This window comes from Marasmius oreades, chromosome 4, assembly GCF_018924745.1.
Source record: "Marasmius oreades isolate 03SP1 chromosome 4, whole genome shotgun sequence".
NCBI classification, from domain to species: Eukaryota; Fungi; Basidiomycota; class Agaricomycetes; order Agaricales; family Marasmiaceae; genus Marasmius; species Marasmius oreades.
In genome coordinates, this window is record NC_057326.1 from 1,779,964 (window position 1) to 1,803,373 (window position 23,410).

At 47.5% G+C, this 23,410-nt stretch overlaps 10 protein-coding genes across 11 annotated transcripts; 5 read left to right on the forward strand and 5 right to left on the reverse strand.

Annotated features, from left to right (window-relative positions):
* The first annotated feature begins 62 nt into the window (after window positions 1-62).
* Window positions 63-2,981, forward strand: E1B28_007409 (uncharacterized protein). The gene is made up of 8 exons (XM_043152144.1): window positions 63-573; window positions 627-1,188; window positions 1,237-1,713; window positions 1,766-2,058; window positions 2,108-2,222; window positions 2,279-2,559; window positions 2,610-2,852; window positions 2,908-2,981. Exons 1-8 carry the CDS (start codon window positions 160-162, stop codon window positions 2,938-2,940), a joined length of 2,418 nt encoding a protein of 805 aa, XP_043010230.1. The 5' UTR covers window positions 63-159; the 3' UTR covers window positions 2,941-2,981.
* Window positions 2,982-3,049: 68 nt separating this feature from the next.
* On the reverse strand, window positions 3,050-5,168 carry E1B28_007410 (uncharacterized protein; the record flags this gene model as incomplete). The annotated part of the gene is made up of 13 exons (XM_043152145.1): window positions 3,050-3,149; window positions 3,204-3,444; window positions 3,505-3,609; window positions 3,667-3,732; window positions 3,799-3,892; window positions 3,960-4,050; window positions 4,103-4,140; window positions 4,192-4,336; window positions 4,390-4,541; window positions 4,603-4,680; window positions 4,735-4,766; window positions 4,829-4,846; window positions 4,902-5,168. 12 exons carry the CDS (start codon window positions 5,166-5,168, stop codon window positions 3,274-3,276), a joined length of 1,257 nt encoding a protein of 418 aa, XP_043010231.1. The 3' UTR covers window positions 3,050-3,149; window positions 3,204-3,273.
* A 1,024-nt stretch (window positions 5,169-6,192) lies between these two features.
* E1B28_007411 (uncharacterized protein) lies at window positions 6,193-8,918 on the reverse strand. Of its 2 annotated transcripts, none has more exons than XM_043152147.1 (7): window positions 8,443-8,918; window positions 8,153-8,384; window positions 7,948-8,098; window positions 7,357-7,896; window positions 6,983-7,291; window positions 6,783-6,905; window positions 6,193-6,728 (listed from the first exon to the last, which is right to left on the reverse strand). In XM_043152147.1, the coding sequence occupies exons 1-7, from the start codon at window positions 8,513-8,515 to the stop codon at window positions 6,537-6,539; spliced, it is 1,620 nt and encodes a 539-aa protein (XP_043010233.1). In that variant the 5' UTR covers window positions 8,516-8,918; the 3' UTR covers window positions 6,193-6,536. The 2 variants fall into 2 exon arrangements, with proteins under 2 accessions (XP_043010233.1, XP_043010232.1); XM_043152146.1 differs by having other exon boundaries at window positions 8,153-8,391.
* On the forward strand, window positions 8,773-10,665 carry E1B28_007412 (uncharacterized protein; the record flags this gene model as incomplete). The annotated part of the gene is made up of 5 exons (XM_043152148.1): window positions 8,773-8,839; window positions 8,892-9,240; window positions 9,298-9,460; window positions 9,523-9,717; window positions 9,772-10,665. The coding sequence occupies exons 2-5, from the start codon at window positions 9,035-9,037 to the stop codon at window positions 10,663-10,665; spliced, it is 1,458 nt and encodes a 485-aa protein (XP_043010234.1). The 5' UTR covers window positions 8,773-8,839; window positions 8,892-9,034.
* A 14-nt stretch (window positions 10,666-10,679) lies between these two features.
* Window positions 10,680-12,988, reverse strand: E1B28_007413 (uncharacterized protein). The gene is made up of 10 exons (XM_043152149.1): window positions 12,824-12,988; window positions 12,543-12,770; window positions 12,401-12,471; window positions 12,227-12,347; window positions 12,088-12,174; window positions 11,910-12,026; window positions 11,795-11,860; window positions 11,277-11,740; window positions 10,942-11,199; window positions 10,680-10,888 (listed from the first exon to the last, which is right to left on the reverse strand). Exons 1-10 carry the CDS (start codon window positions 12,964-12,966, stop codon window positions 10,743-10,745), a joined length of 1,701 nt encoding a protein of 566 aa, XP_043010235.1. The 5' UTR covers window positions 12,967-12,988; the 3' UTR covers window positions 10,680-10,742.
* Window positions 12,989-13,097: 109 nt separating this feature from the next.
* E1B28_007414 (uncharacterized protein) lies at window positions 13,098-13,853 on the forward strand (the record flags this gene model as incomplete). Its single annotated transcript, XM_043152150.1, has 2 exons — window positions 13,098-13,550; window positions 13,617-13,853. 2 exons carry the CDS (start codon window positions 13,098-13,100, stop codon window positions 13,851-13,853), a joined length of 690 nt encoding a protein of 229 aa, XP_043010236.1.
* A 53-nt stretch (window positions 13,854-13,906) lies between these two features.
* E1B28_007415 (uncharacterized protein) lies at window positions 13,907-14,796 on the reverse strand (the record flags this gene model as incomplete). Its single annotated transcript, XM_043152151.1, has 3 exons — window positions 13,907-14,431; window positions 14,480-14,504; window positions 14,570-14,796. 3 exons carry the CDS (start codon window positions 14,794-14,796, stop codon window positions 13,907-13,909), a joined length of 777 nt encoding a protein of 258 aa, XP_043010237.1.
* A 135-nt stretch (window positions 14,797-14,931) lies between these two features.
* E1B28_007416 (uncharacterized protein) lies at window positions 14,932-16,965 on the forward strand (the record flags this gene model as incomplete). Its single annotated transcript, XM_043152152.1, has 5 exons — window positions 14,932-15,169; window positions 15,226-15,502; window positions 15,561-15,666; window positions 15,716-15,933; window positions 15,993-16,965. The coding sequence occupies 5 exons, from the start codon at window positions 14,932-14,934 to the stop codon at window positions 16,963-16,965; spliced, it is 1,812 nt and encodes a 603-aa protein (XP_043010238.1).
* Window positions 16,966-17,469: 504 nt separating this feature from the next.
* On the forward strand, window positions 17,470-17,804 carry E1B28_007417 (uncharacterized protein; the record flags this gene model as incomplete). The annotated part of the gene is made up of 2 exons (XM_043152153.1): window positions 17,470-17,675; window positions 17,732-17,804. 2 exons carry the CDS (start codon window positions 17,470-17,472, stop codon window positions 17,802-17,804), a joined length of 279 nt encoding a protein of 92 aa, XP_043010239.1.
* A 720-nt stretch (window positions 17,805-18,524) lies between these two features.
* E1B28_007418 (uncharacterized protein) lies at window positions 18,525-21,792 on the reverse strand. The gene is made up of 7 exons (XM_043152154.1): window positions 21,324-21,792; window positions 20,866-21,268; window positions 20,358-20,810; window positions 19,668-20,294; window positions 19,190-19,606; window positions 18,864-19,129; window positions 18,525-18,810 (listed from the first exon to the last, which is right to left on the reverse strand). Exons 1-7 carry the CDS (start codon window positions 21,702-21,704, stop codon window positions 18,790-18,792), a joined length of 2,568 nt encoding a protein of 855 aa, XP_043010240.1. The 5' UTR covers window positions 21,705-21,792; the 3' UTR covers window positions 18,525-18,789.
* Window positions 21,793-23,410: the final 1,618 nt, after the last annotated feature.

Below are 23,410 nucleotides of genomic sequence, written 5' to 3' on the forward strand. Positions count from 1 at the left end.
GAGAACTGGACAAGGAGCCTTTGGGGTCAGATAGTATATACAGAAAGGTCGCTGTGTGGGGTGTGACAAAACGTGGGTGCTCGTGGGCACGTGTCACGATCTGTGACCAGTCGCGGTTGTCTTTGTCACGTGGTCGAGTAACCTTTGTTGACGACCACCATGGCTCGTGCTGCTCGTGTTCCCCAATCTCAACCGCTGTACGACGATGAGTCCGATGCTGGGACCGAGCCTGATACCCCAAAGCCAAAACCTCGCCGCAGCGAACTTCGAAAACGTCTTAGCGAAGCCTACCATCCTGATCATGACAGTTTCATATCGGAGTCAGGAGGTCCAGCAGGTCAAAAATCTGTCGAGATCAACGACGATGCTGCGGAAAAGCGAAGAAGAAGAAAGAGCACAAGGATGACTGTTCAGGCTGGACCATCTTCAGAAGTAGTTGATGGACAAGACCAGGCTGATTCGTCTCGTACCGTCAAACACAAACTACAGCTCCCTGCTATTCCCCCTCCTGTTATCAATAAGGAAGATATGGCCGTCACATACGAACGTTGGATGAAGATAGCGACTGACAATGTAAGAGCCTTCCTGTCGATTTTAACCTCGCGATACTGATAGAGTCTGGATAGAAAATTAGTGCGCAAAATACCTGGGAGCTGATGCTTATCGATTACTTCCACGACATGTCTCTTCTTCGAAATGAAGATGACAACTCCATCAATTTTCAACGCGCCTCTTGTACTTTGGACGGTTGCATAAAGATCTGGACCAGTCGTGTAGACAGCGTGGGGACCGAAACTGCGAAATTAGCCAGCAATCTTGCTTCTGGTGGCATGGGTGATGATGATGGTGCCGACGATGATGGATCGGATGACCCCGATGGCGACCGCGTTGAGAGGAAAAAGAAGAAGGCTCACCGTGCAGCTGCGACACTTGTCAGAGACCCTGCCCAATTGAAGGCCAAAAAACTCGATCTTGAATTCAGCGTCGATCCTTTGTTCCGCAAAACATGCGCCGATTTCGACGAAGGGGGTGCTCAAGGATTGCTCATGAATCACTTAAGCTTGGGAGTTGGTCAAGACGGTAACCTCAGAGTGGTATTCGACGCAAGTGATTCCATGAGTAAACCGGAAGAGGAGGAAGAGGAAGAGGAAGAAAAAGAAGACCTTATTGAGCTGACTTATCTGCGGAGTAAGTAAATTGCCTGACCACTTCGTTCTTTATTGAGCCACATGATAGACGAGTTCATGCACAATCTATCGGACTTGGAGTCCAGGGCTATATGCTACTCACTGGATGATTTCTCCTTCACTTCGAAAAATCTATCACAGGACGAAACTACTTTCTTCCAGGACAATACTCGCTTCGATAACGAGAATGAAGATGATTTCGGTGTCAACTTTGACGCGAATGATACTGATACTGCTCAGGATTTCTTTACCGGTAACGATGCAGTCAATGACGACTTCGTGGGTAACATGATGGGAGACGATTCCGGAGACGATTCAAATGGGAACATCGAACCGCCATCTGGAGAAGGAACAGGTCCCTACGTTCCGTTCGATCCCCACCACGCACCGAAGGGCAATGACCTTATCCTCGCAATGACAAAAGATGCGGATGGGGAGGGTAGTATGATGGACTATTTCGATAAAACGTTCCTAAAAAATTGGGCCGGACCTGAGCATTGGAAGATGCGACGAACAATAAAGCCAGGTATTTCATCCCCCTTTAGTACCTTACCTTCGCTGACAAAGACGTGTTTCAGCGGATGCGGATGCCACTGCAACAAAGGAGCCAAAACGCCGAGAGAAGAAAGAAGCCTTCAGAATCGATTTTCTTGAGCCCCGCACGGATGAAGCATCGACAACCATTACTAAAAACCTTTTTGCCAAACCTGGGAAGGGTGCCTCCATCAACCTACCTGGAACGGTCCCCAATGGTTCGAAATCAAGAAAGAAGGCGAAGGAAAAGGAGAAGAAGAGTGATCATAAACTTCCGGATGATATGCATTTCAGTAGCCGTCAGCTAGTTACTCTTTTCCTTAAGCCTAAGTTCGAAGTGCGTATATTCTCTAACTGTCATCGTCGTCTTCCTCACAACCTTACAGCTGAAGATGCGTGGACCTAATACAAGTGCCAGGACCAATGAGGAGCTCGATGTTGATTTCTGGGCCCAAGCTGCCGATCAAGCGGCGCAAAGGAACGCCGACGACGCGGACGAAAGTGAGTTGGTCTCGTCAAAGGAAGGTCAAGATACTAATTTCCTTCCCTCGTCGCAGCAACAGGCCCTATACCATTCAACACACAATTTTTCCATGATGATTATGACGACGGGCCTGGCTTTGACGATGTGGACGACGGATTCGGTGGGGGTGCAATTGATCCTGGTGAACAGGACCTTCTGGCAGCTTCCCAGGGCATGCCGCGCCGGATTAAACCTGAGGCGGTGAAATACTCGAAACGAGCTAAGAGAGTCGATGTGCGTAAACTGAAGGACAACATATGGAAAGGCCTTGATATCGTGGTGCCAAAGAAGAAGGAGGAAGATGAGGACGGAATGGTTGGTATTATTCACCCTTTTCCATACCTTTTCTAACACCCATTTTGCAGGACGTCGACGAGGATGTCCAACCCACGGAGCCCACTGAAGCTCGCCAATTCGATAACGTTATCTCCAACCTTCAAGCCGTGTATCCTACAGACAAGATGGCAGAGATTAGTACAAGTTTCTGCTTCATCTGCTTGTTGCATCTAGCAAATGAGCAAGGACTGCAACTGGAGAACCCTGCCGCTCCCGCTGATGGTGAGATTGAATACGGCGAGCGTAAAGTTGGAAATATCTGGGAGCTCAAGGTAATTCAGCCTACTAACTGGCATATTTTTCCGCTCCTAAGTGTTTCTTCCCTAGGTTTATCGAGATCCCGAGGCCGCCACCCTTTAGTGCGGCTCATCATGTTAACTTATTTTATCCTAATATATCACGACCCAATTCCTATTCATTTCCGGACAATTTTAGTTTTGTATCTTTAATTTCTATCCACGTCTTTGCTGCTGTGTAGATCTAATTTTTATCCATCTGTGTTGTTCTTATTTCCATTGCCTTACAACTGGTCCTGCATTTAATCAGTTATGCGCGGTTGTTCTTTTCTTCTAACACGTCCCGGAAGAAGGGTGTCCGTCGTAAAAAGGGGCGATGGTACATACCAGGAAACATCTCCGATGCTCCACCACATCTTTTTGTTGTGCCTTGACCATAACCGCCTTCTAGATACCTCTAAGGATCTGATTGAACTTTCTGTTCCGGATTTTGATTAGCTAGTGATGGTTTCGTTCCCTCTGCCCTTCTCGAATCATCCGACAGCCCTTCTTCAAGGTTAATCCCGTCACCAAGACGTTCGAGAGTAATTGTTGTATTGTCCTCGTTGCCTTCTCTTTTCTTGTTGAGCTGAATTCAATTAGTTATTTGCGTCCTCCGCAGACTGGAATGATTGGTTAAATTACTCACAGCAACGTAGAGAGCAGACCCAATGATAATGAGTGTTCCAATAATTGAAAGCAGAGATGGCGAAGTATGAAACCAGATTCTTTCGAAAACGGTAGCCCAGACAATCTTAATAATAAGTTTAAGGCTTTAGATGGTCAGAATGAATGAATTACGGTTACAAACCTGAGTGTAAACGGCCGTAGTCGCACGACCAGCTTGCTCATACTGAAAACCTATGGTCAGAAGCATCTGATATCACATGGAGTCAAGGAACGTCAGATTGTGTAGAAAAGAATTTAGAATGTTCAAGTTTACCTGTGCGAGAAACCCAAATACGCCGATAACCAGAAGGAACATGTACCATACCAACCCTATGGGCAGTACAAATGGCGTTTTGGTGACAATCATTCTATTTTTTCGATATGTTCAGGTTCAGACTGCGGGAATCCTGGGATCACGATGTGAGAAAGACTTACCCGATACTGGCTACGATGGCACTCTGAAACGAGAACGAGACAAGAGAATGTAACGCATGGGCACGTTTACCTATCGCGCGGAGGCAAGTAACTGGATTTGGCTCGTGTTAATAAAAGAACAAATATCGGGGAAATGATCTTACATGCAATCGTTGTGCCCATTACTCCGATTAAGGAGATGCTAGGCCAAGTATTTAGTTTCGTTGAGAGAAGATATTCAATTCACACAAACCCTACAGCGAGAAGCCTGTGCTCTGGATTTCCTGTTTCTGAGTTTGATTCTGAACGAATGCTCCCGATAGCTTCAGGAACGTGGCCACCCCGACCGAAGATTGAAACAGGGCGAGCAATGAGGACGACGCCAAAGAGACTTGTCACTTGATTTTGTGTTGGTTAGCAGACAGATAGAAGAGCGATAACAGGTACTTACGACCAGCTACTGCTTGACTTCGTGAGAATGTTTCATTCAGAAATATCGACCCAGATATAGCAGTGCATAACGGGGCAAGGAACGTCAATACGGTGGCGTCTGACAATGATATCCATTCAAGTGCTTGATAAATACCGAAGACTCCAAAGAATCTGAAGATTCGGACATGAGATTTTGGCCCTCCCTAAGGAAGAGAATCGAGCCGACCCTCACCCGCTAAGGCCTCTGAGCAGAAGGAGGGATCGTACACCCTTTGGGCCAATAAACGGATTTTCGACGCGTTGATAAAACCTGAAGGCGGAGCTCTTGAATGCAACTTGCGGACGAAGACGACGTAGTGCTCACATGAGGCCCACGCTAAAAATCCAGGTGAAGGTCTGTAAATCCGTGATAAATAACTGTAAAATAGAGACATCGAAGCCAGGGCTAAAGCGCTAACCATTCGAATGACAATAAGCTAACAGAAACCAACGATGAGTGTAAGTCGCGAAATATGGAAGCCCAAAACACACTTCGAAGACTGGGACTGGGAGGTCAATACTGTTGAGTTTCTTGACTCCAACATTCGTCATCGATATGCATCCTTCAGCACCAATCACAAGTATAAGGCCATAGTTGTTATGAAAGAAGTTCCTAACGAAGGTCACGACTGATGCTCTTTTGGATTCCACGCTCGCTCGTACACGGGAACAAAGCTCTCCTGATGCACTTCGTGTGATTGGCTCTGTAATGTGAGAGTCTTCAGTCGTTGAGAGAGGGATGTATCCGTTTTGATTCATGAACCGTGGTATGCTGGCGATGAACCGCCTCGAACAAGAAGACCAAAAAGTAATCAGACTCGTGCTCGTCGGTACGAAAAGTGATGGCACCAAATGTCACCCATGTCACTCCGCACCGTCGGAAGATACCGCTGCACTTCCATGTGGTCCTGAGTTGATAAATAACGACTTGAGCCACATAGAGGGTTTCCTGGGGAATGAAGACGGGGCACTAGATGAAGGAAACGGTGTCGGCTGCTGCGGTACCCGAAACACCGTTAATTACTTAGTCTCCTTAGTCTCCAATCACAAACCAGTGCGTTGTGTATCTCCTCAGATTCCGTCACCAAACAGTCAAGCATTTGATAGGTCTTTCTACAGCGCCTTCCAAGGTCAGCGCTGGAGTGAATCTCAGGGGGGCAAAACAAAACTTGTTTGAAATGATGGTTGAGAGCCTTTGCAGTGGCAAAGGCAAATTTTGTCAGTTCGTCGACTTAGAGCGGCGCGGCGAAGAATTCAATACCGGGCGCTAGCTTCAAAAGTCACATCTTCCCGTCGAGTTGCTCCCATTCCCTCATGGTGATAATACATTCGCCCAAGTGATGTCCAATTTATCTCTTTCAGTTCAGACATTGGGCGCAACGATCTTTTACGAGTCGTAGAGCGCGCAGATCTACGCCAAGTTACACCTCGTCTGTCCGTTTCCAATCTCCGTGCTCAATCTACTCAGAGTTGTCGGGTAAATTCACGTCCCTACTCTCGCGGACCGGAACTAAACAGTCTTGACGACCCGACCCACATACTTGCGAACCAACGGATCTGACTATCCATCGAGACCGTGTTGTGCGACCATGACAACGTCATGTCTTCGTCGATGTTTTCTTTCCGTCGCTTCACGCCGAATTTCAGAAACCAAACGAACTGATATCATGAAATTAGATTCTGTCATGTTTTCCAGGCAACCAAGGGGCGACTCTTGGGCGCTCTTTACAACTTCCATTCCGGGTTGGCCAGTTTCTTGAGCGCCGCCCAAGTCAGTGAGGTCGCAATAAAGACGTGTTTGGAATTGCAGGAGATCATTGAACTTTACAAATACATTTTGAACAATCCGTCTCGAGTGCTAAAAGATACAAAAGAATAGATACTGTAGATGACAAACAGGTGCATCCACTAGGTAGAACATTTTCGACGACATTTGCCCGTATGATGTAGTAGTAATGGGAAGAAGCACCCTACAATAGGATACACGCCAGGTGCGATTATAGATCAGGATCTAGCAGAACATTAAGTAAAGCAGGCACGGATATACTAATTATTTGTTGGAATCATAAACGAAGGGTATAGGTTATCACGACTTCGAGGTTTGTACCGCATTTTTGTTCTGTTTGTTTACGACCAATGGGAGCCGCCGGGATGATGCATCTGTTGAGGCCGGCATATCCGCAATTGAGGTTGCCAGGACCCCATAGAGACGTGGTGCATGCTGACGAGAATGAGATCTTCGAGTCTGATAGTACCGCGGCCAGTCCCGACTCGCCAGTTGTCGTCGGACTCGTCCTCTAACCGCTGATTTTGGCGTTCCTGCCGGAGTTTCAATCAACGATGGAACAGAGACACAAAAGATGGGACGCTTACAAGAATAAACCGGTGGACACATTTGGCGACATTTTTTGCTAACTTGGCTTTTGTGATAGGTCCGGGAGGGGTACGGAAGTCTTTTGTAGGGATCTGTCGACTCCATTGACGGTAGCCAGGCCACTAGTGATAACGTCACAACGAATGTTTAGACTCATGGAAAATTTTGGTTGGGCGCCAGAAAAGAAAAGAAAGCTTACCTCGAGTCGGATCGAAACGCTGGGTCCCCGTCCCTCAAACACCGTGTCCTCGCGACCCACTAGTCTTCTCACTCGGGAGTGAAGTGCGTCCGCGAGGGAAATCCCACATTCCGTCGGATTTTCCGCCCAAAAATATATTGGCTCATCGAGCTCCACCTCCTCCACATACCGGCGCCTGTCCGAGTTGGTGTGGGGTTTGTACATCGACTGAGGGATGAATGGACTGGGCGATATTGAGAACGGTAGACTCAGCGCGTCCCTGAAAAATTGTAACTGTTCTTTGTGACTGTAATACCGCTGATGGGTGGTCTACATGACAAAAAAAATAGAAACATTTAGCACTTGAAGAAAAAATTATAGGAAAAGGGACTAACTATTGAAGGTGCTTGCAGCGAGGTTGAGGACAACGCCCCAACGTGCGGCGATGGCGTTTGTCTCTCATAATTTTCAGGGGTGTGCGGAGGGGGTGAGAGATGAGTTGAGCTCTGGTGTGGCGACACTACCTCGCTAGATCCGACAGGAGAGATCTGGCGGTTGGCTTCTGCAGCGTATGCATGAGGATGGCCGTAGTTTCCGTGGTGGTATTGGTCGCGGTACGCAGGCGTCTCATCGACGTACTGAGCGTAGGGCGGTGGCATGACGGCAAGACCATCGTCTGTGTTGGCTGGGTTTGACGCGCCGTCCCAAACTGTGCTAGTATTGTAAAAAGTGGTCGACGGGTAGTGGTTTACTGGGGTTGTGTGAGAGATGGAGTTGACATGAGCGGGGTGCTGCACGTATTCCGTCGTGGAAGGCGTGGACCAGCCAGAGGAAGAGGAGGAATATTGGTTGTATGGATGAGGGAAACTCTCTAGATTAAGGCTTGAATATGAATTGCTTCGATAGCTTTCGTCGAACGTGTTACCAGGTGATTGCTGAATGACATCAGTTTCCTCTCCATCGAAAGACTCGGACAAAACACCCACATAATGCTGGTAGGCAGGAACGATATGCTGAACAGCAAGCGTCGAATGCATTCCACGTGGAGAGTTGTTTGGATCGTGAGTGGAGGAAAGGTGTGAGATAGGAGGAGGAGGGCTACTAGACGGAGACCGTTTAACAGGAACGTATCTTGTCCTAGTAGAGGGGTTCAGCAAGTTGAGCACCGGAATATAAGAGATCGAAACACACTGCATTGCTACTGCCGCACACCTAGAGAAATTCGACTTGGAACGTACGCAATCGAGGGACAAGTTATATAGCGTTTCACAGCCATCCATTTTTGTCTTTCGACGGCGGTCGCGTTTATTCGGGGATGATGAGGGCGTGGGCATCAAAAGGATGCTGTGAAGCTCCGTATATAAACGTTGGGATTTTGTGCCATCAGACCTGAAAGACTGTGACGCATCTCGGATAAGTTGAACTGGAATCTGGCCAAGTTTAGCGCATGGAAATTTCAAGTAACGAATCCTAACAATTACCGCCCGCAATAAATTTGGTGCCGAGGTTTTCTCTTGAAATGATAGATAGCTTTCCCACAGTATTAAACAGCATCAATAACCAAGATAACAGATCACCGCGCGCAGAAATAAACCGACATAGAAGATGTTGCAGCCTAGTGAAATTCTGGAAGTGCACAGCACAGATTGTTGACCAGACCAGGCGGAGCAGAGGTGAAAGAAGCAGAAACGTAAGCGGATCGAATAACGCAAGAAAAGAAAGGTTCGGAGAGAAATGCGCGCCCGCAGCACACAGCCTAAAACGACGAACGAGTGTGAACCAAGGTCAAGGTCGGAGGAGCGCATTCGGGTCCGTTTATGGTATCCTCCATCAACAAGTCGGAAGTAGAATTCGAGCGAAAGATATGTTCCAAAAGAGGTATGAATTAGCTGGGGGTCCACGAGAGATATTTCCTTTGAACAAGCAGCAGAGAAACAGTCTGGGTCTTGGGAGGAACGTCGAACTTGCAAGTAAGAACTTCCGAAGCTGTTTAGAAGCTGTGCAAATGACACCACGTGCTGGCTGTGCCTGCCCGACACAGCCGTTCGGTGAAGCCTTTTCAACACCATTGGTATGTCCTCCCTTGCTGGTGCCCTAATTCCACCAGAATCTTCTTTTTTAAAACGGGAACCCTCCGATTATGACACCAGTGCAGTTCATGACAACCACATGGAAGAAACATCCGATTACGACGAACCACCCGAGCCGCAAGATGAAGAAATGCAAGATCTTTTTGGGAATGAAGCAGACGAAGAGCCCGGAGAGGCTGCGGTAGACGAGTGAGTCGCCACCGCTCCTTGCCATGGATCTTTTCTCAACAGAGATGATCTCGGTAGAAACAACTCGGAAGCTGTCTCAGAGGAACCAGATGCCGAGGCTGAGCAACGCAGAGCTCTTGAGTATGAAGAAGATGAAAATCCCCAAGAGCTTGCTATTGAAGTGAGGGAAGCAGAAGTGTCTTTTCCCAACCTTCCCATGCCCTCCAGTTCGAACGGTGAAGTGAGTTGGCCGCAATTGCTCGGTCAAGAATGCCCTGAAGCAAACGTACTTAAACTTTTCAGAACTGGGTCATACGTATGCCTAATTTTGTGAAAATGGACTCCAAGCCGTTCCACCCAGACACATACATTGGTCCTGAACAAGAAGATGAAGATATCCCTCAAACGGAATCTCTACGCGAAAAGAGCATGTCCATAAAACTCAAAGTCGAAAATACAGTTCGTTGGCGGTGGATCAAAGACGAGGCGGGCAATGACGTGAGTTGAAACAATTCATGTGCAAAGCCACGCATCGAACACGTATTCTTGCAGGTCAAACAGTCCAATAGTCGAATCATCCGGTGGTCAGACGGTACCCTCAGCCTTAGATTAGGAAAAGAATTGTTCGACATTACAAAAAGTGTGGACACCGCCGGTGGCGTTCCACGCCATATTGGAGGCCTCCCATCATCTCAGTCTCAATCTCAATCCCAAGCTCCCAACGCACTTCCCAAGTCACAAGGCCTTACATATCTCGTCGCTCAGCACAAGCGCTCGCAAGTTTTACAAGCCGAGGCGGTCATTACCGGACATATGTCTCTCCGTCCGACCGGTATGCAGTCGGAAACGCACAGGATGTTGGTGCGTGCCGTTGGCCAGAAACACAACAAGGTGGCGCGGCTGCGCATGGCGCCAGATCCACAGGTAGATCCAGAACGAGAAAAAATGGAGTTGATGAAACAGAGTGCAAAGAAATCCAAAAGGAGGGCCTCACCCACAGGGACACCTCGAAAACGCCGATCGGCATCTTTCAGACGGATTGATGAATGGGTTGATGAAGATGATGAAGAAGGCATACATGCGGAGTCCGATGATGAAACAGGGGGCCGTACCGTCCCAAAGAGGAAAAGTCGGGATGAGGAGAACACCGGTTACCAGGAGGACGATTTCGTTGTCGCTGATGATTCAGATTCAGATGGCGGTTTTGGAAGTGGCCGCCATCGAGAAGAGGAGGATCCTTTGGATAAATTGGATGCGAAAATACAACGTGCATCGAAGAGCCGCCGCAATGATACTGAAGATGACGATGGGGAAGGAGAAGGAGAAGGAGACGATGCAGCAATGGACGTAGAAAGTGAGGAGGAAGAAGACCAGAAAGTTCGAAGGGCTGGAGGGAGTTCCCGAAAACGACAGCAGCCCCTGTATGATGATGACGACGACGAATGATGATACAGATAGTATTTTGCGCCGTTACACGTTAAATCTACATCTCGAAAACATATTAGGGTAAGCTCCCTCCATGCTCATCGTCTGACGGAATTCAGCGTATCTTTCAAAACTCCGTTCTCATCCCAGTACCCCATCGGTCGTATTTCTTCTACGACCGCCTGGTTCGCAGGGTTATCTTTTAATAGATTGTGCAGCGTGAATATTGCATGCTCTCTTAAATCTGCAGACATGTCATAAATTAGTGATGGATACCAGAATCTATTGGCAACCTACACGGATTCCACTCATCAACCACACATAGGTTCATCACCACTTCAATCCCCCCATATCGGCGGACACGGTCTTGCACCGCTTGATTTTCATGAGATAGAATTCCCAACAGTCGGACAAGGTCCCGTTTAAGGTAGGCAAAGCCAGAGCTTCCAGAGGACGGCGACTGTGCCCCCCATGCTGTAGAGGGTGCCAGAGGTGATTCTACAGGCCGTCCGAAGTTGATACGTGGTAAGAATTTATCAAGGAGGCGTAAGAGCTCTAGACAAGAGGGGAGAAACGTTTCCGAGGCTTCAATGACGGCGGAACGCTGGAGAAGAAGAGAGGACGGTATTTACCAACGATGTGTTCTACGACGCCCGTCGAATCGTAGTCATCATAGAAGACCTGCACGGTTTCCTTAATCCCGGTAGGAGTGTCTGAATTTGAATTTGATTGTTGACGTTGGGAAGCCAGAATGATGCTAACAATACATTGTGTGACAAGAACAAGCATTTCGCAGACTTTTGGTAACATCACATCGAGTTCCGCGGGAGGGGTGAAAGACAGGTCCGGCGATATGTCTGCCGAGATAGGGCTAGTCGGAGATGCCAACTCGGAGGGAGTGGGACGCAATGCTCTGCGAATTGCTGTCTCAGCATATGATGACAGAGACGTGAAACAGGTGGCCAGCATCGGGATTATTTTTGCGTGAATGGATGTCCTTGGGCTGGCATGTGGAGATGTTGGAGGAGATGATTGAAGGTACGAATCAATTATTTTCATGAGGGTAGTTTGATGTGGCGTTACCAGCTCTCCTTGTCTATCATTGGACATCGAGTGTAAGCCAACATCACGGTCGGGATGGACGACCTACATTGACAGTTTGTTATATAATTCGGAAGCCAACCCCACTTCCACAATCCGAGTGAAGATATGATATCTGGATGGAATTCAGAGAAGGTCGGGATAAGAAAAAACAACAAGACTACCCAACATCAAATGCCAGGCCACCTTCACTGGTTTCCTCGGCATCGTATAACTTGACCATATTATCGAGCAGATATACACATATCCGGGCACCGATAGGCGTTCTTGTTAACATTTTCCTTGCGAAAGATATTAGTTGCACAGCATGATGGTTTCCATTGACAAAAAAAGGCTGCTCACGTCCTTGCTTTACTTTCATGAATGCAATTCTCAATAAGAGTAAAGACAGCTAAGGTTATGCGAGTATCTGTGGATGATAGTAAACGTCTATATCGTTTCTGATCAGAGTATGAGGCAATGAAACGCGAGAAAACCGTACATTATCACAACTTGATCCTCAGGTAGATTAAGATAGGATTCCCATAATTTAGACATTAAACGATCATTTCCGGTGACTATGTTTGAAAGTGCCTGTGTTAGTAATCGAGCTGCAAAGGTGACTTTCGGGGGACAGAAATGAGCTTTATCAAGTCAGCCCAAAGGATGTACATACCTTCTTCGTCTTGCATAGATGTCCACGAAGTGTAGTAGTGTAATAACCTTCGCATTTCAGGTTCATTTTCACTGTAACAACGAAACTTTCGAGATGAGAATCTGGGTTTTGAGTGTAACTTGGGGTGACGGCTTGAACGTACTAAGCTTTATTCTGATTGACGGGCACCCCGGCGACGATGTTCCTCGTGAACCTCGCAAGGCTGATGCAGAGACGACACAAGCTGTGATCCTTCGTCTCTGCAGGTGTATCATCTTCTGTTTCCGAATCATCATCACCGTCCCAGAATGTGAGTTGTGCTCGAACAAGATTCTTCCAAAGCTTCCTGACATCACCCCATAACGACACATCTTCGGATCCCATCCGTTGTCTGTGCACAAGAACAGATCAGGCTTAGTTGTTCGACAACGATCCTGAGCGCACCTAGTTTTCTCATTTCGAGCAAGTTCTGTTGAAGCTACGTCGAGAACCCGTATCAATGACGAACGACTATCGACTACATTGATGTCAAAGCTCAGGAGCGTATTCCTGAGTTGGGCGACTATGGATGCATCGTTTGAGGGCATATCGAGGGAATGGATGAGGAAATGAGGAGAGAAAGATCACAATTAATTAGTGGTTGTCATTGCTGTTCTACCTCCATCATTTCCGATTGTCATGTAATTCTTTACAACCTGCCACTACTGCGCTACGCGCCATGTCACGGACAGCATCCCAGCTTAGTGTTTCCCTTGAGATCCATCTCGTGGAGGCGCTACAATCATTATTTCCAGTTCTTCCATCTGTACAACAAGCTCAGCTTGAACCTTATCTATCTACCTCAAATCGTCCATCCTCAATTCCATATGCACTGCTTCAATCCGTTTCTCAATGGGCTAGATCAACCACAGGACAACAATCTCTCCAGTCTGCATCCCAAATATTGAATCCGAACGATTACTCCATGATTGCTCTTTTGGCTGGGGCAACAACATCGCCTGGTAGCAAGTTTCCGCCGTATCAACCTTCCAAAGGTGCGGAGGAGATTGCACAAGATAACAAGAGGGAACGCAGAGCTATAGGAATCATCGTGAATGCTGTCTTTAGCATCGTTGGTACCGGAGGTGCTTGCTGGTGGGGCTCGAAGAATACTGGTTGGAAACTCGAATGGGTAAGTATGTTTACACTAGTACAACTCGCCGTACGACCTGGCTGACTTCCTTTGTGAATATCATAGCGCGTTCTTTTTGCGTTCCTTGCAGCGATGGTCGTGGCACTGGCCGAGATTGTACTTTACATTCTCTGGCAGCAACGACAAAATACCCCACCTCAACAACAGAAACGTTTTATTCGCATCAAACGCGATATATCTGAAGTTGATGACACGTTACCCGCGCCTTTAACATTAAAGGAAAAATCGACGGCAAAGGGCCTCAGGCTAAGAAATACGAAAGACAGTGGGCAGGACGATTGAGAGCGGGTTTACAGCGAGTCATGGCCTCTAATTTATAAATCTATCTTTCTCTTTCACTGATACATTTTTAGTCTTCTCATGAGCAAATTAAGATACCAACCCGTTAAACCCCATACCTCTAGATGTCCGTAACGACCAGGTCCTATTTCGCTATCATCCTCTTGAATCACCCCATTCCTCTCGCCATCAAGGCTTCCATTGCCTATTGTGCCATCTTCTACAATGTCTGATACCCCCACGGTCCAGTATGGTCTATTTCCTCTGAACAAGGATGATCGTAAACGGTGAGGAAGAGTTAAATCTGAGAACGGGAGATGGAAGACAAAATCGACCTCTGCTCGGGATGCGGCGGCTCTTAAAGACGCGAGATCACATGAAGGAAGGGGTTCGTCGTCGGTCAAGGTCATTGAACATGAGGTGGCGCTATGCACAAAACCAACGAAAGGCCAGACTACCATGTCGCCACGTAAATTGATTTCTGGTGGACCGATCTCTCCTAGCATCTCGACTCTTTCAGGTAATATTCCTAGCTCTTCATAGGTCTCTCGAAGCGCAGTATGGAGGTGGCTTGTATCAGTCTGCATACTGCGTCATGATCTAGAATAGAGAAAGGTTGGGAAACATACAAGATCAGCTCGTCCGCCAGGAAAGCTGTTAGAATGAGAAAAGCAATCGTAAATTTCACACTCCTTCGCCATACAGATACGGCACCTTACCCTACCTCTCCTGAATGTGCTCTGAGCGACTTTCCTCTGACCTGGAAGAGGATACCCGGCTTGTTGTTGACGTTGCATAGAGGTATTAGTACCGCTGCATTCCCCGACGCCTTTGGTGTTGCGTAAGTCTTGTTTTGAGTTGTAAGGACAGTCCTGATGTGTTGAAGGGATGTTTTCGTCAATGGGCTCGAGAGGTTAAACAAGCATGAGGAATATAAGGAGGTCATCTCAAGTGGGGACGATTACGTTGGGACAGCGGGAAATAACTTGGGCCCAAAAATGTCTGGATGACCATTTCTAAGTAGCCCTTTCTCTGCGTAGAAGCACAGCCATCCATAATGACTCCCCTTTGATACCGACTCATGCGAGGTTATCACCTCCGTATCGTCCTAAGCGAATCACAAGATTCTATTCCTGTTTCAATATTCGGAAAGTTACCTACTCAACCTCCAAAATCCGTTGTTCGACGAAACGCAACATTCAATTCTCAGAACAAGGATTACAGATTCGGACCCATTCGTATTGATTGGTTAGACAGGATGTTGGAGTCATCTCCTTCGACCTCAACTGCAGTCGGGAAAGAGAAGTACAATCGGCAGGGTGAGAAACTTGATAGGCTTGACTCAAATAGCGACAATAACCACCATTTTATCAAGGCCCTACCGTCGCAACTTTCATCCCTCAAGAGACAACTTCAGGCTCTTTGAATCTTCCTGATGGTGTTGTTCATGTCTATCGAGAAAGTGCAAAAAGTGCTGTTGATGAGAATGCGTCTCACAGCTCAAGTTTCTCTTCGGTTCTGTCAACCTCGACAAATGACAAAGATGATGTTATCCTTGGAATTTTGTCTGTTCCGTCTTGGATGACTCCTTCCGATCTCTTGACGTTCGTTGCCCCAGCTGCAGGCGGAATCTGTCATCTTCGTATCATACGGTATGACCATGTAGCCTGCTTTGTATGATCCCATCTTTAAGAGATACCGATCACACAGAGATTCCCTACCGAACCGGACAATGGCTTTGATATCGTTTCCCAAACAAGAAGATGCTGATGAATTCGCGGAGGCTTATAATGGAAAACGGTTCAATTCGCTGGAGGTGCGGTTTTATACCTTCTACTGCGTCCGAGATTGACAAATCCGCCCAGCCCGAATTATGTACCGTAGTGCATGTACTTTCAGTGACTATAGATGCGGAAGATAGTGTTACTCAGAGCATGGGCGTTTTCAATTCACCTCACGTTTACGAGTTGCCGACCTGTCCTGTTTGCCTCGAACGGATGGACTCGGCTGTCACTGGACTCATCACTGTCCCATGCTCACACACCTTCCATTGTACGTGTCTGAGCAAATGGGGTGACAGCAGGTTCGTCACTTTTTCTTGTATCACAAAAGCAAGCTGAGTTACGGACTCGATCGTGGTAGGTGCCCCGTTTGTCGATACTCTCAAACACTCCTCTCTTCCCATCCACACACTTCGTCGTCCTCATTTCGTCAAACCCCAATCCCTTTCTCGTCGTCATCCTCCAATCTGTCTTCTTGCTCCACCTGTTCCTCTACTGCGAACCTTTGGATCTGTTTGATCTGCGGTAACATTGGATGTGGTCGCTATGGTCGTGCCCATGCTCAATCCCATTATCAACTTACCACTCACCTCTATGCTCTAGAGCTTGAAACACAACGAGTATGGGATTATGCCGGTGACGGTTACGTACACCGTCTTATTCAGAATAGGGCCGATGGAAAGCTGGTCGAGCTTCCGTCTGCTGCGTCCTCGACGGGAATGGGAGTCGGACCCGGCAGAGAGGGAGGTTCAATGGGTCCTAGTGCCGCCGATGCGTTGACGGCAGAGAAAATCGAGGCTATTGGGATCGAGTATTCTTACCTTTTGACGTCCCAGTTGGATTCACAGCGATCGTACTACGAGGAGCAACAGACGGAGTTGCAGCGCCAAATTGGCGAACTCCGGGTGTTGATTGAACGACTGAGTCAAGATATCGAGCAAGAGAAACTCGCCAGACGGGACGCGGAGGAGGAAAAGAAGAAAATGCAGGACTATCGTGAATCAGAAATCGTTAGGGAGAAGAATAAAGCTGTGAAAATGACAGAGTTGGCGAAGCAACTTCAGAAAGAGTTGCGAGAGGAACGGGCCGTTAGTGAGGGTTTGATGCAGAATTTGGGAAACGTGAAGGAAAAGGCAGAGGCTGGAGAGAAAGAGAAAGAGAAGTTCAAGGAGCAGATAGCTGATTTGGAGGACCAGTTGAGGGACATGATGTTTTTCCTTGAAGCGAAAGACAAGATCGAAAAGGGTGAGGGGGTCGTAGGAGAGGCGGCGGGTGGGTCGATTGAAATAGCCCCAGCACAGGTCAAAAAAAAGAGCAAGGGAAAGAAGGGGTGAACGTTACAATGTCGATTGTGTCGGGAATAGGGCCGCCGTTTGCCGATCGCGTCGCGATAGACTACACAAGATGGCAGTTCCAGCCATATCATTCCAGAACCATGCCGAGATCTACCGATATTGTAGTTGCGGGCGATACTGGGGGTGTCGGTCGATATATCGTTGAAGGACTTCTCTCTCTCAAAGCCTCTCGTTTCCCATACTTGCACATGTCGTCGTCCTTTCGGCAATAACATTGTTTTTCACGGTTCATCTGTGCAGCTAATCCAGGTTGACTATGACAATCGTGTTGCTCTTCACTCCATCTTCCAGCAACGCTTCGCACCCAGCGAATTTGGCGTTGATTCTGAAGATCTGAGGTCATACAGCTATCAGGCACGCAAGCTTCCTAGCTCGGCACCCTACGCTCCATAAAGACCACGCACGCCAACTTCGAGTGGACAAGGTTCACGCCTGGTGTTTTCACCAATTACTTTGCTTTTGGAAAGGTGGCATCTGCGCAAAATGCCGGTCAGAGTGGATGTATCGAGAGGGGAAGTTGAGCTTCCGGGAGAAGGGACAGGGAGACAGGTTTACACGACTGCGGAAGATACAGGGATGTTTGTGGCGGAAGCCACACAACTTGATGTTTGGCCTGAGCAGCTTGACATGGCGGGAGATGAGATTAGTTTCAATAATGTAGTGAGGGTTGCAGAAAGGGTTATCAATTGGTGCGTTTTACGCCTCTGTGTAGTCCGTCTTTGATTCATTCCTCCTGACATTTTAGGAAAGAAATTCGATATCACATACAAGTCGAGGGAAGAGCTTCTTGCTACTATGAACGCCGAGAGAATGGATGAATTTTGTTACCCTTGCAGACGTAATCGGGGGAGGAAATGAACAAGGCAAATTGTTGAACAAGTTGATTCCGCAACTTGAATATATGACCGTGGAGGTGAAGAGAAGAAGTATTGATATTAAGGCCTGAGGTCTTTCGTATTGTATTTCGCACACAGTGTCTAAAGCAGCATTGAGGCGACAGAATCGTCTTCCATTTCCACATCACATAGCGAGAGCAATAGGTACAGAGATATACGGAGATTCATAGAAGTGGATCAAGAGCATGGTCTGGGAGATTCCAAGAGGGAGTGGCGAGATACGACAGTGGTGTTTACGGAGATGGGTGCGAATACAAGAGTCGGAACACTAGCAGAAATAAGACAACGAAAGTTTCGGGGGAAGGAAGTGAGAGCACGCTACCCTTTTGCCACACGGAAAAACGCGACCACGTGGTCGTACACGTCAAAGCTGCCACTTGGTGAACCCTTTTGCACATGAACTTGCCTTCCCTCCAACAGATGCTCCGTCATGCCCAGCTCCTCCTAGACGAGGAGGGAAAAGTCCATGATACATTCATGCAGGCCTCGCGAGCTAAGGAGAGTCCTACCTTGTTTCTCATTATTCAATTTGAGTGGCTTTCCGGTTCTCCGTTGAAGTCGTGATGACACTCGTTGGGCACCTAGCTAGTACCTGCAAGCTGATCCCTCCCCGCCCCGGGAACTGGAACCGCGAAATGGACATAAGAGGCTGATTGACTTTTCCCATTTGGAAACTGACGTCGCTACACCAACCACGTTAACACTGAAAAAATAACGCAGAAAATACCGCCGTCGTCGAACTTCCAAACATTGGATGTCGAAGGGGGAAAAAATCGAATAAATAAGATAGAGAATGTATCGTAAAGCTACACGGAAGAGATCATCTGTCTTTGTAGACAAGGTTCGCAACCAGATCCAGAACGATGACATGTAGCGCTTTCCCGTGAAGAGCTTGCTTCCTCCAGTCCTAGTTGTAGATATTCCAGCTCTGACGATGAAAATGGTGAGTGAAATTACACGGCAGATAAAAAAGGTTCTCACCTTCCTCCAGCCCAACCCCCAATAATCACCGATTGGCCCTTTGATACCGAAAGCAAGTCCCTTAAACCACAAGAATACACCGACGATCACGCCAGCAACAATGCTGAACACGACTATTTTGCCTTGTATGCCAAATCTTCGAACAAAGGAAGAGGAGGGATGGAAGAAGAAGTGATCAAGGAGATGTGCAAACATAAGCACAGAGAAGTAAAGAGTGGGAAGGTAATGGTGGATGTAAGTTACTCGTCCCATGATCAAGAAGGGAACTGTTAAAAAGGGGAAAACATTGTGTCAAAAACCAGTCCTGAGCCAGACGAAACACCTACTATAATGCATTGCCCAGCCGATTCCAGAAATTTTGGCAACATACCACCACTGGTTCCATTCTCTCTCTCCTCGTTCACCACCTCGTGGCCCAGCAGTCTTGTCGCCAAAGTCAACATACTTCCTCTGTCTCCTCAACACATATACGCCAGCCACGACCACAAACATAATCAGGCTAACTGTTCCACCCCACCATACGACAGGATTACCCAAGAGGTAAAACTTGTATTGATCATCTCCCCATCCACACATACGGAGACCGAGGTGCATGAAAGGCCAATCGAAAGGCTTCGAGGCGAGAATATCTTCTTTGTCAGGGTCTGGGATCAATGCATTGTTGGAGGTCATCATCGCCACATTGAGGTGCCAGAAGTCACGGAGGAAGGGGGACCGTCGATATTTCATTTCACCAGCAGGCACTACAAGTTAGGCGTGTTAGCATGTGGAAAAAAAAAAAAGAGGGATGGTCAAACCACACACATCTGTCGTTCCAATGACTCTCAACATTCCAATAAGTATGGATATCCTTCTTATCCGTCTGGTCCTGCGGTGTACAGGTCACCTCGACCTGCTTGAAACCCCATTGCGGCAGAATCGCATTGGCCGCACGCAAATAGCAACCCATCTGCTGATGCCTAAATCTTAGCCTTGTCGTCAGGGAATGGATTCGGGCTTCCTTGGGCACTTCTCCAGCCGGTCCCTTCTTTGCCTTCTTCGCTACATCTCCTCTTACAATATCATCGACTATTTCCACAACCCAATGATCCTGAATATCCCCAATCGTTGCGTTCCCATACCCGGAAACTTCCCAAAACTGTTTCGTTACTGGTGCGGGAATCGGGTGTGAGTGGAGGTTCCTGGTCGTAGATGCGTGACTCAAACGAACAACGTCTTCGTGCATGATGAATCGAAGTGAAGAGCTCGCATCGTTGTATTCAGGCTCTTCCCATGTCGGCAAAATGACCCAGTCGTTGTTTTCATCCTTGTAGTGATAACAAGTGACTTGTTGTTGGGTGGAACCAGTCGGGTACGTCTGAACGTGAGAGTGAAGGAGACCGCCACCCCAGCCCATATTTTTCAAAGTAACCTTCGAACCGATTGCGACCTCTGTAAAAAGAAAACATAGAGAAATTACTAGATGGAAAAAGAGGGATTGCACTTATAACGCACCGAGAGGATTCTTGCTAAAGTCATTCCCCACCAGATTTGCTTGAAATAAGGAGCTCATTTGTGCATCTCCAGGACCCGAATGGTTCAAAACCATGAAATGAATCTTGAATGAGGCCATGAACACTACGATGGGCAATAATATTAAGCACACTATCCTCGCCGTCCAATGCCGCACTTGATCTCGAACGGGCATCCTCAAATCTCCAAATTTGTCCCAGAGGTCTTCAATAGTGTATAGTCCTACGAGAGCAGTGACGAATAGACCGACCATTTTGACTGAAGTGACGAGACCGATGGAAATGCCGGTGAAGGAGAGCCACATATACCAATCAAAGCTGAACGGGTAAGGTTGTTGATTATGGAATTTCGTAAGGCAGAAGACGGTAAGAAATGTGAAGAAGAGGAGCATAGAGTCGAGAAGAATAAAGCGAGAGATAACAAGCCAACCAATATCTGTCAAAGAGGTATCAGGAGGAATGAAAAGCGAAAAGAGAGGGAGTGAACGCACCAAACAACACCATAAAGGTGACTAGATGGCACGCCCACAGGCTTAATCCCAGTTCGACCGACGTATACCACGCCAGAGGGACCATCCCGACTCCAAACGTTGCGAGCATGACCCTCATGGCAACGTAGGGTACATGTTCGGGGTACTCTGCCCCACTTTTAAAATCGAAGGATCCATCATAGCCCGATAGTAGACCAGCTAGACCAACGAGCATCTTCCCTAAAGGCGGATGGACATCGAAATAAAACTCGCGTTTTAGGTAGTGCGAGCCAAATTTTCCGAAATGGGCTTCATCCCAGACGACATAATTTGAAGCACCTATGTTATGAAAACGAGTGTAACAAGAAAGGAGAGTGTAGATTATAGGAGGGATATGTTCCATGTTTTGGAGAAAGAATTCGCGCTGGTGTGCATCGTCAGTAAAGGCGTAGGAAAGGTAAGGGGGTTGTGGACACTACCAGCGACATGGCGGGAGGCTGCTGCATCTGCCTTACCCTCCCACTCCCCATACGGTTTCTGTTCATCATGACGCCCGGTGGAAGTTTGCTGTAAACATCCTTGCCACCGTCGTCGTATGGCTGCTCTTGTTGACCGGGGATGTAGTCTGTCTTCTCATCCAGTCCAGCCCCAGAGGAGTTAGCGGCTTTCATCCTCCTTCTGGCGGTTTCCTCCATATAATAAGTTGGTAGTTCGGTATCTTGACTGTGATGGTGGTGGTGGTGATTGTGAGAGGGAATCTGAGACGTCGGGTGATGAATTTCCTCAAAGTCGAAGTCTGACGAAGTTCTTGTAGGTGATGAATCTCCGCCAAACTCTACAGTGACTGCAGCTGGTTTCATTCAGCTGAGTGGTGGACGCTGAAATAATGACGGGTATTACTACCGCGTTCTGACCGCAGTCAAATTCCTGCCACGTCGAATCGGAAAGTGACTAGGATTATCTAATCTAATCTGCCAAGTATCTTATCGCCAGATTTTCCACACGCACGCTCCGAAATGTTCTCTCACCTCCTCTACTAAAGCCATCACCTCTCTGAAGTACTATCGCGTTGGGCGCTGCAGACTCACAGATTTTCGCCACGTGAACGCGTTAACATCATTACACACTCGCTCAACAGTTCGAGCGAGACGTCCAGCCTTGAAAGTTGAGAGTGGATATAGGATGTTACATTGAGTTTTTATTTACCACAGAGCCATACAGGGTTTCGTCATTATTATACTCCAACTCTCATCATACGCAACGTGCTGGGAATTGTTTAGAATCAGAATCAGATATATGGTACGTCCTTATTCAATCGACTTCTCCCATACCAAAATGATTAAACCTGGCAGCCGCCTTTTACTACTTTCCCTCTTTGCTATCAAAACTTTTGCTCAAAACTCTCCAATAATCGACTTGGGATACGCCAAATATGAAGGTGCTTTTGACGAAAGCACGAACGTGACAAACTTCTTGGGAATAAGATATGCTGCTGCGCCAGTCGGTACGTGATATGACATCTTACGGCAGAGTACACATTGTCCTAATAGTAGCATTAGGTGAATTGCGTTGGCAAGCTCCTAGCCCGCCCCCAAACACAGAAGGCGTGCAGCAAGCGAATTCTCAGCCCCCTCAGTGCCCTCAAGCTCCTAACGGTGTAAGCCCAACCAATCCGTTTCCACCATCCGCGGGTGGGAAAACCAAACGTCAGTCTTCTGGCACTACCGAAGATTGCTTGTTCTTGAAGTGAGTGAAGAGACCGACTAGAAAGTCAAATAATGTTTGCCTTGTTTTCCTTTTTAGTGTTCATTTTCCCGGAGAAGCAGTACCTGCTGACAGTTTACCGGTGATTGTCTGGATTCACGGTGGAGGGTGCGTGTCACTACTTTTCGAACACAAGTCTTCTTGAATAAGTGAGTACTCAAGATATGTCTCGGGAAGTGCCTCTGGATTCCACGGTTCCGACCTAATTCAGCAATCGAATAATGACATTGTCGTGGTGGTGATTCAATACCGGCTGGGCCTTTTCGGTACGCGTTCGTGCTCAAGCGTCAACAGAATATCCCCTTAAACTGGCACGCTGCACAGGATTCCTTTCTGGTAACGAGATCAAGGCAAATGGCTCCCTCAACGGTGGATTGTGTATGTGCTCGAGATTGGAATATCTTTCATATTTCCATTGAAATGTCTTTGATAGTGGACCAGAACTTTGCTCTTCGCTGGGTTAATCAGCATGTACTAACGAATCCTTTGACTATCCTTTTCATCTCTCACTCAATAGTTCCCTAGATCACAAAGTTTGGGGGTGATCCAACACGAGTTACGATTTGGGGCGAATCCGCTGGTCAGTGAGACACGCCCAACGCGGTGCGAGCTTCGTTCATTCAGTCATCTTTATAGGTGCAGGCTCCGTGCTGCAGCATGTCATTGCGGAAGACGGTCAAACCGATCCTCAACTATTCCGTGGAGCCATTACAAGCTCGACTTTTCTACCGTCACAATACGCATTCAATGATACAATACCTCAGGTCTGAAGAGGAACTTTTTCAAACACCAATGTCACTCA

Coding starts and splice junctions, on each gene's coding strand:
- E1B28_007409 (XM_043152144.1), top strand. CDS start 160: ATGGCTCGTGCTGCTCGTGTTCCCCAATCTCAACCGCTGTACGACGAT. Junction 2,059..2,107: donor TCCTTAAGCCTAAGTTCGAA/GTGCGTATATTC, acceptor ACAACCTTACAG/CTGAAGATGCGTGGACCTAA. Junction 2,853..2,907: donor GAAATATCTGGGAGCTCAAG/GTAATTCAGCCT, acceptor TTTCTTCCCTAG/GTTTATCGAGATCCCGAGGC.
- E1B28_007411 (XM_043152147.1), bottom strand. CDS start 8,515: ATGCTGTTTAATACTGTGGGAAAGCTATCTATCATTTCAAGAGAAAAC. Junction 8,385..8,442: donor CACCAAATTTATTGCGGGCG/GTAATTGTTAGG, acceptor GCCAGATTCCAG/TTCAACTTATCCGAGATGCG. Junction 7,292..7,356: donor CGCTGCAAGCACCTTCAATA/GTTAGTCCCTTT, acceptor TTTGTCATGTAG/ACCACCCATCAGCGGTATTA.
- E1B28_007413 (XM_043152149.1), bottom strand. CDS start 12,966: ATGCCCTCAAACGATGCATCCATAGTCGCCCAACTCAGGAATACGCTC. Junction 12,175..12,226: donor GAGGATCAAGTTGTGATAAT/GTACGGTTTTCT, acceptor GAAACGATATAG/ACGTTTACTATCATCCACAG. Junction 11,861..11,909: donor GGCCTGGCATTTGATGTTGG/GTAGTCTTGTTG, acceptor AATTCCATCCAG/ATATCATATCTTCACTCGGA.
- E1B28_007418 (XM_043152154.1), bottom strand. CDS start 21,704: ATGAAACCAGCTGCAGTCACTGTAGAGTTTGGCGGAGATTCATCACCT. Junction 21,269..21,323: donor AGCCTCCCGCCATGTCGCTG/GTAGTGTCCACA, acceptor GATGCACACCAG/CGCGAATTCTTTCTCCAAAA. Junction 19,607..19,667: donor GAGTCATTGGAACGACAGAT/GTGTGTGGTTTG, acceptor CCTAACTTGTAG/TGCCTGCTGGTGAAATGAAA.